A 14,817-nucleotide genomic window follows, 5' to 3' on the forward strand; every position below is an offset into this window, starting at 1 on the left:
TTTTTGTTCCATCCCTACACATCCCTGTCCTGCCAGGCATGGCAGGACACTTCAGCACTGGAAACTTGCAACTTCCAGGAAAGTCTGGCCTACAGTCTCACCCAAAAAAAAAAAAAAAAAAAAAAACTTCTGCTATTGGTCATTGGGAGTTCTTTTGATAATCCTGGGTTGAATTCTACTCAGTTCATGATTCACAAAATTCAGCAACTACATAACTAACCAGGTTATAATTAGAATCCTATATCCAAAATACCTATGTAATTAGAATTCATAATGCTCAGTAAAAAACTCATTTAAAGTGCATACATGACTTTAATCCCAGCACTAGGGAGGCACAGGCAGGCAGATCTCTGCAAGCTGGAGGCCAGCCTGATCTACTCAGGAAATCCAGGCCAGTCAGGGATACAAAGAGAAACCTTGTCTCAAAACAACTAAAAAAAAAAAAACTTTCATTTTAATTTTAATAAATGTATTGCTTTCTATGTGTCATACATTATTATAGATCTAAAAATATCTTTTAACAAGACATCCCATTGTGTAGTGGAAGATTAAAAAATAGGTCCAGACTATTCAAGTCTACATAGTGAGATCCTGTCTCAGAAAAACGTTAAACATGAGGCATGATGATAACCCTAACAGGGATTGAGATGGAGATGGTGTCTTGCAGTTTTAAATAGGCCAGTACAGATGCCACTGGATGTCCACTAAATGCTAATAGAATCATTAAATTTTATTATATTTTATTGTGATTATTGACTATATTGGGGATACCACAGTGACCTGACTTCTTAGGTCTTCAGGCTTGATGGTAGTTTTACCTCTCTGGCTCCAGATACTATTTTAAAAGGTTTGCTCTGGCTGCTAAGAGACCACACTGTACGCAGAAAGGGGGTCAAGGAAAATCAAGAAGGCCTGTTGGTATTGTGGTAAAATAGATGGCTTCACCAGAGTTACCAATGTTGACCCCTGGCACATAAAAATCTAACTGGCTGACCCCAAAGTTCTGAGTTGAAATAGCTGTCAATATGGCTTTCTTGGCAACTGAGGTTTCTAAACATTAGGAATCTTAAAAGGTAGGTTGGAGACAGCAACAGAATGCAAGGACTGATTATTAAGATGCTAGTAGGATGCTAGTATAGGGTGGAGAGATGTGTCAGCAGCTAAAAGCATTGCCTGTTCTTCCGGAGGTCCCCAATCTCATTCACAGCAACCACACGATGGCTCACAACCATCTATAATGGGATCTGATGCCTTCTTCTGGCACACAGGTAAAGTCCGGATAAACATAAAATAAATCCTAAAAGAATAAAGATGCTAGTATAATCTAGTAGTGGCTTGAGTTTGAATGCTGGCCAACCAGTATTCAATTACTAGATAAATTACTTAAACTTATTTCTATCTGCGCAAAGTTTCCTCCTCTGATAGGATCTGCTCAAACACTTCTGGAAGGCTTGTGACTTTTATGGGTAAAAGCCAATGTCTGAAAAGTGGTTAGCTAGCTATTATTTTTTTTTCTTTTCTTTTTTTTTCAGAGCTGGGGACCGAACCCAGAGCCTTGCACTTGCTAGGCAAGCGCTCTACCACTGAGCTAAATCCCCAACCCGGTTAGCTAGCTATTATTGCTGAAGTCCTTTGTCATTGCCTAGGACCAAGAAAAACACCTGTACTAGCTGGTTTTGTGCGTCAACTTGACACAAGCTGGAGTTATCACAGAGAAAGGAGCCTCCCTTGAGGAAATGCCTCCATGAGATCCAGCATTTTCTCAATTAGTGATCAAGGGAGGGAGGGTTCATTGTGGGTGGTGCTATCCCTGGGCTGGTGGTCTTGTGTTCTATAAGAAAACAAGCAGAGTGAGCCAGGGGAAGCAAGCCAGTAAGTAACATCCCTCCATGGCCTCTGCATCAGCTCCTGCTTCCTGACCTGCTTGAGTTCCTGTCCTGACTTCCTTTGGTGATGGACAGCAATGTGGAAATGTAAGTTGAATAAACCATTTTCTCCCCAACTTGTTTCTTGGTCATGATGTTTAGGTAGGAATAGAAACCCTGACTAAAACAAATTGGTACCAGAAGTGGGGTATTCCTGTGACAACCTGACCATGCTTGGGGAGGCCTGTGGAAGAACTTTGTAACTTTAGGCTGTAGAAATTCATCTTTCTGTTTTGAAACCATAGGACTGAATCCAGGGCCTTGTACATGCTAGGGAAGAGCTCACTGAGCTGTATCCTCAGCCCCTAAGTCATTTGTGAATATTTCTGTGTGGTGTAAGTTTAGGGTACATATGTAGAAGGAAAAACAGAGGACAGTCAGTATTGGGTGTCTTCTTCAATCTCCCCAATTGTTTTTCCAAGATAGTATTTCACTAAGCTCACCAACTCAGCTCGGCTGCCTGGCCGGACTGCTCCAGGGTCCTGCCTTTCTACCTTCCCAGTAGTAAAATACAAGTACATAACTGCTCCCAGCTTCTTACATGGGTGCTGAGGCTTCAGCTTTGGCCCTCAGGACTGTTTGGCAAGCACAGTACTTATAAAGCTGTGTCTTCACCCCAAATAATCGTCTTTGGAAAAAAAAAAAAAGAGGTGAATCATAGCTAGACATAAGTGCATGGCTTGAATCATAGCACTGCAGAGGCTGAAGCCAGGATCTCTTGAGTTTGAAGCCACCCTGGTCTATGCAGCAAGTTCTAGGCCAACCAAACTATATGGTGACCTTGTCACAAAAAACCCCAAAAAGATGAATATTTTTCATTAGTTACCAGAATACCTTACTATTAAAATCATATGTAAACCTATTCGTAGCACAGAATTTATATGAAAAATAAAATCTTGAATGATAGGAAAAAAACAAGATTAGCTCATGGACAATTGAACAAAAATGAAAGTAAACAATTCTAGTGTCTACTGCTTACAGCTACTCATTATTAAGGATGACTTCCTTAGAAGGTATAATCTATGTCATTATAAGGACTTGTTTCGTCAGCCTTTTGAAGACCACTGGAAGGATAACCCGCTGTAATGTCATTGGTTGCCCAGTAAGTTAGACGTGGAAGTTAATTATCAGGATTTGCAAACATGATCACAACCCAACAGTAAGATACAGGAGAACCCTCCCAAACTACAAGTGGCGATTTCTAGTGAAATATTTGTTCCTATGCTATACTCATCTATAATGTTTTCCACTTTGTACACTGCTATGACCCACAGGCCTTGGGTTCTGGAACCCTGACTAGCAGCAGCGAGACAATGATGAAATGGCAGATACACGCTCAAGCTGGGATCAGGTAGGGTGCCCTTACTGCTCCCAAAAACACAGTCTGCTTAGCAGGCACGAACTCGGGGAGACATCAGCTAGTCTTCATAGGAGATAGGACAGCATTCTCAGGTTGGAAAACCATCAGGGTGGAAGACGCTGCAGTCGCCAGTCTCAGTATGCACTGATCAATCAGTCATACATAAACACTAATAATCCGTCCCTCTGAGCCTACCTGGGTAAGGCTTCAGTCCTGCGGGCTTCGCTCACAGAAGGCTCCCTGCTCCTTACAGAACAGACACTTTTTCTAAATATAGGTAACATAACCTTTTATAAGTTATAAATTATAACTAGTCTTCATAGTCTTAATCCTCACTGCCAAGTTTTATTTAAATTGCATTATTATTACTTAGAACAGAGTATGGTTACATCATTACACCCAGATAACCTTGTAAATGAAAATAAAATCAGGGAGTTAAGAGTGGAAATATCTCACTGATCCTCACTTAATTTCAGGGAAAAAAAGACTTCCTTATAGCAGAGATTATGTTTCATAAATTATCTCTACATCTACACAAACAGAAAAAGGGACGTTTATTAGATACCATGTGCTTTTAATAGCTCATCACCGGTAACACTTCATAATCAAGAGTAAGTTAACAAGCTAGCATTTAAAAATGTAGACTTTCGTAAGTGTATAGGCCAGCTTGTGGGGAAGTGACCAAGATACATAAGGTAGGAGATTCAAGTGACCGCCTGGAGTTTCTATACTTCATTCTGCTTACAGAACATTTATTAAGGTTGTTTAATATGTGACTTTTCATTTGACATTGTGGAAGTCCTTTATTGTAAAGCTAATCCTTCTGCCTGGTCACAAGCAGCAGCCACAACGACGATCACTCTGGACCCCCACGCTGAAAAGAGAAACACAAGGCACTGAGGTCAGTACAAAACTGGCCATTGTTTACACAGTAAAAAGTGACCTTCCAGTTCTGGCTGTCTGACACAAGGCCTCACTCTATAACCCAGGCTGGCCTAGAATTCAGTACACAGCCCCGACTTGGCCTCCGAGAAATCATGGCAATCCTCCTGCCTCAGCCTTCTTAGTGAAGACTAGTTGTGAGCCACCAATCCCAGACAGCTTTTGATCTTTTTAAAACTGATGATGTCATTCTTTAACAATCCATTTAATCTTATTTTTACGTAGAATATCAGATGAGAGGGTAACAGACTCGGTGGAATAAGAGCTGCAGATGGTTGTGAGCTCCCAGCGGGTGCTGGGAATTGAACCCAGGTCCTCTGGGAAAAAAAGCAGTGCTCTCAAGCACTGAATCATCTACCTCTCCAGCCCAATTTAAAAAAAGAAGCCGCCGCCAGGCGGTGGTGGCTTTAATCCTACTTCCAGTACCAGGGAGTCAGAGGCAGGTGAATTTCTGAGTTGGAGGCCAGCCTGGTCTTCTTAGCAAATTCCAGGACAGCCAGAGCTGTCTCAAACCTGTCTCAAAACAAAAGGAAAAAAAAAAGATAATTGATGACATCAGTTACCCTCAACTTTATCCATGGTCTCAGAAGCCCTTTATACTTGGAAAAATTACAAACCCTTTACCCAAAGGGCTTTTTTTCATATGGCTTTATGTTTTGCGGGAACTGAACCCAGGGTTTGGCACATGCTTGGCAGGAGTTCTACATCTCAAACCCCCTGTATGGTTTTATTTCTTCATATATCCTCCATACTTACTGATGGCCCTGAGCGTGATTTGTGCCTGACAGCCCTGGCCTTTCTCTTCATCTCCCTTAGTTATGATCCCATTTGACAAAACAAAAGGAGGAAACTGCAAACCCAAAATGTCACAGGCACTGTGCACAACCTTGTGCTAGAGAGCAGCGACGTACCTGGATAAATTCCATTTCCTCCTGAGACATAGGTTTCCTCCTGTATTTCTGAGGTAATGATTTTATTAATTCTGCAGTGTCTGGTGGCCCCTGATGCATCAGTAAATTTGGGGACAAATTTCCTTTAGAATGCTGGGAAATTACAGAGGAGTGGGAGGGTAGCGCAGCAGATCTCAAAGTGTCTGAAGCTGAAATTAAAAACAAAAATACTAATTAGAGAATTATCCAGGCATCTTTTTTTTTTTCCCCCTCGGAGCTGGGGACCGAACCCAGGGCCCTGAGCTAAATCCCCAACCCTTTATCCAGGCATCTTTAAATGTTATTTTTTATTTATCTACTACTGAATAATCAAGTCACTGGGGCTGATGAGATGGCTCAGGAGTCAGGAGCGCTTGGCTCTGACAGAGGACAGAGGCTTAGTGCTCAGCACCTACGGGGAGTTTAAGCTGTCGCTCCAGTTCCAGAGGAACTGATACTCTCTTCTGTACTAGGCACATGTGTGATTCACACACATACATCCGGACAAAATGCCCATACACATTAAATAAACAACACTTCATTAAATAAATAAGTCATGCCGTTCCTCAATCTGCTTTAACAATCCTCGTCCTCCTCAACTGTCTGAGTGCTAAAATTCTAAGTGTATATGGCTTCAAATAACTTATGAACTACTACAAATATATATGTAATATATACACATAAACATGTATGTGTGTGTATACCCACACAAACACACACACACAGACACAGAGATACACACAGACACAGACACACACGCACACGCAGACACACAGAGATACAGACACACACAGACACACCCAAATACACAAACACACACACACATAGACACAGACACACACATAGACACACACAGACACACACAGACACAGACACACACACACAGACACACACAGACAGACACACACAGACACACAAAGACACACACAAACACACACACAGAGACACACCCAAATACACACACAGACACACACACACATAGACACACACACACAGACACACACACACAGACACACACACACAGACACACACACACACAGACACACACACACAGACACACACACACAGACACACACACACAGACACACACACACAGACACACACACACAGAGACACACACACAGACACACACAAAGACACACACAGACACACACACACACACACTGTTCTTTTTGGAAGAAATAGTATCTCTTTTGAGTATCTCTTTTGCTTTAGGTCGGACAGTGATGGGGTTGGACCCAGGTCCTTGTACACCAGGCAAACAATCACCATGTCACAGCAACAGCTCTCATTTTATCTTTGTATGATGAGTTCTCACTATGTTGGCCAAGGTGGCCTTCGATTCCTGGGTTCAACTGATCCTCTGCCTCAGCTTCCTCAGTAACTAGGACTAAAAATGGGTGCCTCCATCCACGCCCAGCAACGTAGTTTAAAGAAAGTAAATTAGGACTAACGAGATGGCTCAGAAGATAATGGTACTTGCCACCAAGCCTGTCAACCTGAGTTTGATCCCTGATACTCTTGAGGGAGGAGGAGAGCACTGGCTCCTCCTACAAGCTGTCCTGACCTCCATATGTGCACTGTAACAAGTGCACACTCCAGATCTAATGTACACACACAGACACACACACACAGAACAAATAAAGTAAAAAAAGTTTTAAAGAAGTAAATGACTGCCAGAGAGACAGCTCAGCCACTGGAAGTCATACTCATCTTCCAAAGGACATAAGCATCCCCAGAATCCACATCGTCCAAGCCTGTCCCCCAGCTTCCCTTTAGGACCGCGAGATGGCTCAGTGCCAAGACCTGCGTTTGATTCCCAGGTCCCACATGGTGACTCAAAACCATCCAAGACTCCAGCTCCAGGTCTGATGCCTTCTTAGGGTCTGTGGATGCCAGTCATGTGTGTTGTACAGAAAACATACGTGCAGGAAAAACAATCATACTCATAATTTTTAATTTATTTTAAAAAATACAATAATTAGCTCAGTGGTAGAGCGCTTGCCTAGCAAGTGCAAGGCCCTGGGTTCGGTCCCCAGCTCCGAAAAAAAAAGAAAAAGAAATACAATAAAACAAATAAATGTAACAGCGATAATAACAATAACAACAATAATAATAGTTATTATTATTATTAGCTGGATGTGGTGGTATATGCCTTAGAGCACTAAGAGGCAGAGGAGCTCTGTGAGATCAAGGCCAGCCTGGTCTAGCTATCCAGTTACAGGTCAGCCAGAGCTGCACAGTAAGACTCTATATCCCCCCACCCCCACCCCTCCAAAGTTAATGACTTGTATACGACTTGGGTAATATTTTGAACTAAACCACACCAACCTGCCTGATTATGAAGTGGAGAAATATTGTCTCTAATGTACATTCTAAATCTGATGGCCATGTCTAAAATAATATCTAAGTGAAACAACTTACCACTGAGCTTAGGTTTGTCTCTTCTGTTAGGGAACTTTATTAACGGAGCATGTGGCTTCACTACCTGAAGGAAAATAAGACGTGGGGAAACATGACCTCATTAACCACAAGAGCAACAACACACCAGTCCTCATAATTAAACACCTTCATTAAAATAAACTACTACTGGGGAGTAGAGAGATGATTCATTCTGTTCGGAGCATGTACTGAACCCTAGCAGAGGACCCGAGTTCAAGTCCCAGCACCTACATCAGGACGGCTTACAACTGCCTGTGTCTCCAGGGGGATGTGACACCTCTGGCCTCCTTGGATACAGCACTCACTCAGATGTCATACACACACAGACACATAATTAATGCCTGTGTCTCCAGGGGGATGTGATACCTCTGGCCTCCTTGGGTAACAGCACTCACAAGGAATGTCACACACAATTAAAAATAAAAGCCCTTGCCAAGCCAGCCTTACTGACTCCCAGAAGCTGTCCTCAGAGCTCCATACACATCACAATACTGAGTAAAATCTTAAAAAACAAATTCCGCAGTGGACTGTACGGGCAGATGCTCGAAGACCACTTTCTGCTTTTGCAGAGAACCCGAGTTTGGTTCCCACCAGCAGCAGCAGGCAGCTCACACGGACCTGTACCTCCAGCCCTGGGACATCTGATGCCTACTCCAGGTTCACACACATAGGCAAACATACGTACATATAATAATAAAAACAAGCAAGTAAAGACAACGCGACCTTGTGCTGCTTGACATATAGAGTCATAAGGAAGTACCCGGAAATTTCCTGGTTTGTATCAAGTATGACTTCCCGTGTTCTGTTACTACTCAAGTTTCATGGCAAACACTGGGCAATTAAAAAGACCTGCTCTAAGACAGGTCTTAGAGCACACCTTTAACCCCAGCACTGAAGAGGGGCAGAGGCAAGTGGATCTCCCTGAGTTCAAGGTCAGCCTGGACAACACAGAAAGTTCAAGGACAGCCAGAATTACACAGACCTGCTATAAAAATAGCACAACAAAACAACCAAGAAAATCGAAACACAAAAGCAAAGCTGCTCTAATTGCTGTCCAGTTTTTGAAGATATTTCAAAATTCATGATTTAGTAAAGGCAACAAAACCAACCGCCGTACTATTCTAAATTATAGCTCAGACTCAGCTCCCCGAAGGAAAGAAAAAGAATGCCATTATGCAACCATCCTTCTATTCAGAAGCATACAGCTCTTTCTATGGAACAAGACTTTAACCTAACCTAATGATTAACTGTTACTGGTTACTACTGAGAAAACAAAGTCTTACAACTGTTAAGGTCAGCAAGAATTAAAAGACAAAACTAGCAACAAAACATTTGTTCTGGCTCCCCAGTCAGTGTAAAAACTGGGAAAAAAGAGTAGAAAAATATAAATTAGCTGAGAACATCTGTAATTCCCAAGCCTATAAATCCATTAAAATAGTTAATCTTCACTTCAGTTTTTTCCTTTATCTACAGAACTGTATATTTTTAAAAAACATTTAAAAAATATTTTTGCTTACTTATTGTGTGTGTGCGCGTGTGGAGGCCAGAGGATAAGCTCTCAGGAGTCGGTTCCCTCCTTCCACCCCCTGACCAAACCTAGGTCATCAGAAACAAGTCCCCTCCATCCCTGAGCACCGATGCCAGACCAAGAGCAATATTCTTCCTTCTTTCTTTTCTTTCCTCCTCTTTTTTCTCTTCTTCTCTTTTCTTTCTTTAAGAAGGGACTCTCTCCATGGCCCTGGCTCTCATTATGTAGACCAGGCTGGCTTCAAACGCAGAGATTCACTTGCCTCTGCTTGTGTGTGCATTTGTGTAGGTGTGTAATTGTGTGCATATGTGGTGTGTACATGCATGGGGAGCTCAAAAGCCAACATGGGATCTCCTCCTTCAGTCGCACTGAAGTCACGACTCACTCACTCACCAGTCTAGGGAGTCAGCGAGCTGTAGAGACCTGCCAGTCTCCGTCTCTCACTCTCTAGGCTGCCGCTCCAGCCAGTGTTTACGTAGGGCTGGGATCAGACCTCAGGCCAGTGCAGAAAGCATGTTACCCACTGAGCTATCTCTTCGGCCCTCTCATAACATTTTCAGACAAGGTAGGGACGCTCTTGGATAATAAATCAGCAGTAAATACTATATGAGTTTCAGAGCCTTCTGACCACATCACCACTTGGTATTGTCAATCTTTTCATAACAAGGGCTATGTGTAGCTCAGATGTAGGCTATGAGGCCCTAGGTCCGAACCACAGCAATAAAAAGTACACTTTAGTTATTGTGGTGATTGTGTAGTACCTGCCTGGTTTTAATTTATATTTTCTCTTTTTTTTAAGATTTATTTTTATTTTATGTACATGAGTACACCAGAAGAGGGCATCGGATCCCTTTCCATATGGTTGTGAGCCCCCATGTGGTTGCTGGGAATTGAACTCAGGACCTCGGGAAGAGCAACCAGTGCTCTTAACCACTGAGCCATCTCTCCAACCTAATTTGTATTTTCTTGACAAGGATTTCCAAACATCTCTTCACATGCTTATCACCCCAGTGGCTATATTCTTTGGCTGTGTCAATTCCTACATACACACCAACTTTTTTTTGGAGATACAGTTTTACTATAGACCTCTGGCTGTACCTCACTCTGTAGACCAGGCTGGACTCCACCTCACAGAGGTCTGCCTGCCTCTGCTACCTGAGTGCTGGGATTAATGGTGTGTGCTACCACGTCTGCTCCTTTACCACTCCAGACTGAGTTATATACACATTATTGATATAAGAGGCTATATAGGATGGATAACAGACTGCCAGCTATTCTGTACTTGCAGAACCATACTCAATGCTCCGTGCCTACCAACCGAATGAGTAACCGAGGATTATTCAGTGAAGTGCTTCCAAAGGTCATCATTCAGACAACTTCAAAGGAAAGTGTTTGTGGGGGAAAAAAAAAAGCATTTATCAAAAGTGAAGATTAATCAGAAAACACTCCACGTTCAGAATTTTTAAAACTCTCTAATTACAAAAGGCTGTCCACTTACTCATGAATTTTTTTTACCGCTCCTATTTAGAGACCACAGCTGGAGGAGCAGATATAAAAGCTGTCAGGAGTTAGTAATTGATGAGTGGACTAGCAATGTTACCATAGCTGCCTATCTAAGCACAGTGGAGAAAGGCTTGGCAAACCAACCCTGAGACGCACATAATAGTAAGTAATAAATTTAAACAGTATGGTATTTTACTCATTCCTGCATCTCTAGGCGAGATGCCTGAAAAGATCAGATCTAACCAGCTCGAAGGTGAGGAAGCAGACCAAGGGGCCGGTTATCCGGCCATTCCCAAGTCCTTGAAGGGACACCAGGTCAGATCCAGGATTTGCTTCCTTCCCCGCCCCGCTAGGGCCTTCCTCCGGATTGGCTGGCTGGCGAACAACATTAAACGGCGATTGGCCGGACTGCTGGAGCAGCGTAGTCCGCAGACTACTAGAGCTAATGAGGTGCCGGGGAATCCTCCGACCCCGACGAGCACGAGCAGACACTACCAGAGGCCACCACCGGCCGCGGGCCTCGAACCCTTGGCACCAGACCCTATTTACCCCCGGAGCCAGAGCCGGAGTTTCCATTCTCAGACACACACACCCGCTGGCCCTCCTCAGGGCCCCGGTCACCGCGCATTCTCTGGCACCGCCTTTCCTCCCGGCGCTGCCACTGCGTCGGCACCATCCCTCTCTCCCTTCCAAGCGCGGGAGCGGCCCAGGTTTTACCTGCACGACCCTGGTGGCGGAAGCCATCTTGCTGCCCATCATGACCCCCGAGTAGGGGCAGCTTCCGGGGCGCAGGCGAGCGGCAGAAGTATCGAGAGTGGGTAGCGTGGGGCGGAGCCTGTGTGATGTCACTGAGGAGCTATAAGGGCCAGCTCCACCCCTCTGCGCCCGCCCCGCCCCTCTTCCCGCCCGAGCACTCACCTCTGGCCCTTTCAATTATGAGGTTGTGCAGCAAACGGTTGAACTATTTGGTTCATCATCCCAAATTATCTAGAACCATTTCCCTCCTAGGTAGCTAGTTTCTAATTTCAGTACAGTCCAAAATTTAATCTGAAACCAACTCTTATGACTTCCTAACACGAACAGTTTCATTAAAATTTGGAAGTTACATAGATCTGTCCCATGCTCAGTCATCCTCAGAGAAGTCCCCTCCTGCTGCAGATGGGAACAAATGCCCAGACCCACAGCCTGGCAATATTCATCATGAAAGACCTTGGAACACTCAGCCTTAAAAAGGAATATCTCCATTAAATGCCTCCCCTCAGGGAACTCCGCAAAAGAGTATGAGAAAAAGGTGTTAAGAGACAGAGGGGATGGGTGGAGGCCTCCAGAAAATCAAGACCTTCTAGATACAATGAGCCAGCACACACATAACACTTACAAAGACAGTGGCAGCATGCACAGGACATGCACCAAATGGGGTCCTCCAGCTGAAAAAGGGTGTACACTGGCCCTACACACACACACACACACACACACACACACACACACACACATACACACACATATATATGTATATATATATATATATATATATATATATATATATGATTCTGGTTTTATGTTTTATGTTTTCATGAGATTCCCGGGTGTGAAATGTGTGTGTTCTACATCTTTATTCCCTTCTTATAGCCACAGTGCTGTGTAGGTTTGGAAGATCAGATCACTGGGGCTGGTTGGCCGCCAATTTAGCTGCAAGTTCAGTGAGAAACCCTGTCTCAAAGATAAGGAATAAGGCAGTGAGTGACAAAGCAAACACAGAAATCCTCCTCTGGCCTCAGGAGATATGCTTGGGCACATGCACACACACACACACACACACACACACACACACACACACACATACACTACACATATACCACACACACACACAAAGCCAGGCCTTGGAACTGCAGCAGAGCCTCCTGCCCGAAGTGCTGTTCTGAGGTGAGTCCCAACTCATATGCCTCTGTCTTAAAAACATCCTTCTACATTGGAAGGGTCTTTTCATGTACCCCGAGCCGGCCTGTGACACACGCACAGAACTCTGCCTCTTCCCATCTACCGAGTTCTAGGTTTAAGATGCACACCGCCACCAACAGTACGGAAGTGTTTTATATACAAAGAACCTTAAGGGGAAAAACACTTAAACTGTGCGTAGCGAAGCCACCCTCTGAATCTACGGCAGGGAGATCTTGAATTCAAAGCCAGTCTAGACAAGTAGTGAGGCCCTGAGACCCTGCTTAGAGAGAAGGCGGGCCGGGGTGGGTCAGGGCAAGGCAAGGTATGTTTAAGGGATTCCTTAACCAGTTTATTTGAGAAGGTCTTTGCGAGGACTGCATATAAGTGCAGACAGCAGCTACGTCCTAAACATTGCCTTCCTTTTACCTCTTCACTTGTGAATCAGATATGGAGGGCAGACTGTCAAGAGCTACGCCTCCAAACACTTCTGGTATCCTAAGTTCTATAATAAAATCAGGAGGGTGGGCGAGCCAGCCACTCAAAGATATTTCTGGGCTTGGCAGTTGAAAACACTAACTGCTCTTCCAGAGGACCTGGGTTCAATTCCCAGCACCAGCATGGTTGCTTACAACTGTCTTTAACTCCCCTGGTTCTCACCAGGCACAAACATGATGCACAGACATACATGCAGGCAAAACACCAATACAGATAAAATTTAAAACACTTTTTAAAAAAGTAATATATATTTGCCCCACCCTGCCCTGCCCTAGGGCCAAGAAATAGCTCAGCCAGGAGTATTTGCTATGTAAGCATGAAAAATCCAGTTCAGTTCCTACAACTCTATTAAAGAGCAGGCGTGGTCTGTGCACATGTAAATCCAGTGCTAGGTGGGAACAAGCCAGCCTAGACCAGAGACACCCCCGCCCCCTGCAACCCCCCCTCGCTCTCCTTCTCTCCCTCCCTCCCTTCCTCTCTTCTTGCCTCTCTTCTTCCCTCCCCTTCCCTCCTTTCTCCATCCCTCCCTCCCCCACCCCCTACCTGTTTAGGACTATATTGCAGGACTTCTGTCCTGCAAGAAGAAGTGGGTGGGGTTTCACAGAGCCTCGCTGACAAGACATATGGGAGGGAAGTTAAGCCTTAGGCTCACCCAGCTGGATCTCCTGCGTAGAGAGCAAAGACTTTCCCCTTTGAGAGTAGAGCTGAGCCAAGCATTGGCAGCCTTCGGGCACTCGACCTTGACGCAGCCTTGTACTTTGGCCCAGTTCTGTATTAGACAACATGCTGCGGGGTGAGCACAGTGCTTCCTAGTTCTGGCCCCCCGAGCTCTGTTGGAAAGGATCTGAGCTCTGAGTTGGGCTGTTTGGTTTTCCTTGAGACATGTCAAGCCTCATGGCCCAGGATTCACTATGTAGACCTAGCTGGTGTAACTAGAGAGCAGCCGGCCATCTGTCTCTGAGGGATGGAAGTACAGATGTGCTCCACCCTTGAGAGGCGGGAACAGAGAAAGCAGGGAGGAAAGGAATAGGAGGTCAGGGGCATTTACTCCACAAAGTTGTTTCTACTGGCTGGCTGGCTCTCTCTCTCTCTCTCTCCTCCGTTTCTCCCTCTCTCCCTCTCCTACTCTCTCTCCTTCTTCCTTTCATCTTTTCAAGAAAAAGTTTCAGGTAAGCCAGGCCAACCTCAAATTTGCCAGGTAGCCAAGCATGACCTTGAACTGCTGATCTTCCTGCCTCCACCTCCCAAGACCTGGGATTACGGGTGTGCATTACCACACTGGTCAGGGCTCACACTGTAGTAGGTCAGCCTAGTCTGGCATTTACTATGTAGTCCAGGCTGGTCTCCTAAAATCAGCAGAGGTTAAACATAGTAACTGCCTTACTGGAGTTCTGCTGGAAAGAACAAAGTTCCCCACAAAGCCCTAGAAAGGCTGCAGTGAACAGTCCTCCACGGGACACTCTGGGACAATCATCCCAGTACAATCATGGGTGACGTCTCCACTATCTGCCTGGTCTGTTGGAGCAGAAAAACTGGTGGCAGAAGGTGAGACTTGGACCTGTCATGGCTGCTCTCTCTGTATTCTTATGGTCTGGAATCAGAAATAATTCTGAGACATCCTGAGTTCAATTTATGGCCAGAAACTGTAGGGAAGAAAGCAATAAGAGCCCATCTTAACTCACAGCTTCAAGTTAAATCAACCAGGGAAACCACTCCATGTTCTTTTTTGGTTTTATGATGTACACTGAAGTTTCC

General features: G+C 44.6%; 1 protein-coding gene across 1 annotated transcript; it reads right to left on the reverse strand.

The window, feature by feature from the left end:
* Nucleotides 1-3,610: 3,610 nt before the first annotated feature.
* On the reverse strand, nt 3,611-11,465 carry Kgd4 (alpha-ketoglutarate dehydrogenase subunit 4). The gene is made up of 4 exons (NM_001191605.3): nt 11,347-11,465; nt 7,581-7,644; nt 5,139-5,326; nt 3,611-4,159 (listed from the first exon to the last, which is right to left on the reverse strand). Exons 1-4 carry the CDS (start codon nt 11,386-11,388, stop codon nt 4,142-4,144), a joined length of 312 nt encoding a protein of 103 aa, NP_001178534.1. The 5' UTR covers nt 11,389-11,465; the 3' UTR covers nt 3,611-4,141.
* Nucleotides 11,466-14,817: the final 3,352 nt, after the last annotated feature.

Source organism: Rattus norvegicus, chromosome 2, assembly GCF_021556685.1.
Source record: "Rattus norvegicus strain SHRSP/BbbUtx chromosome 2, alternate assembly SHRSP_T2T, whole genome shotgun sequence".
NCBI classification, from domain to species: domain Eukaryota; kingdom Metazoa; phylum Chordata; class Mammalia; order Rodentia; family Muridae; genus Rattus; species Rattus norvegicus.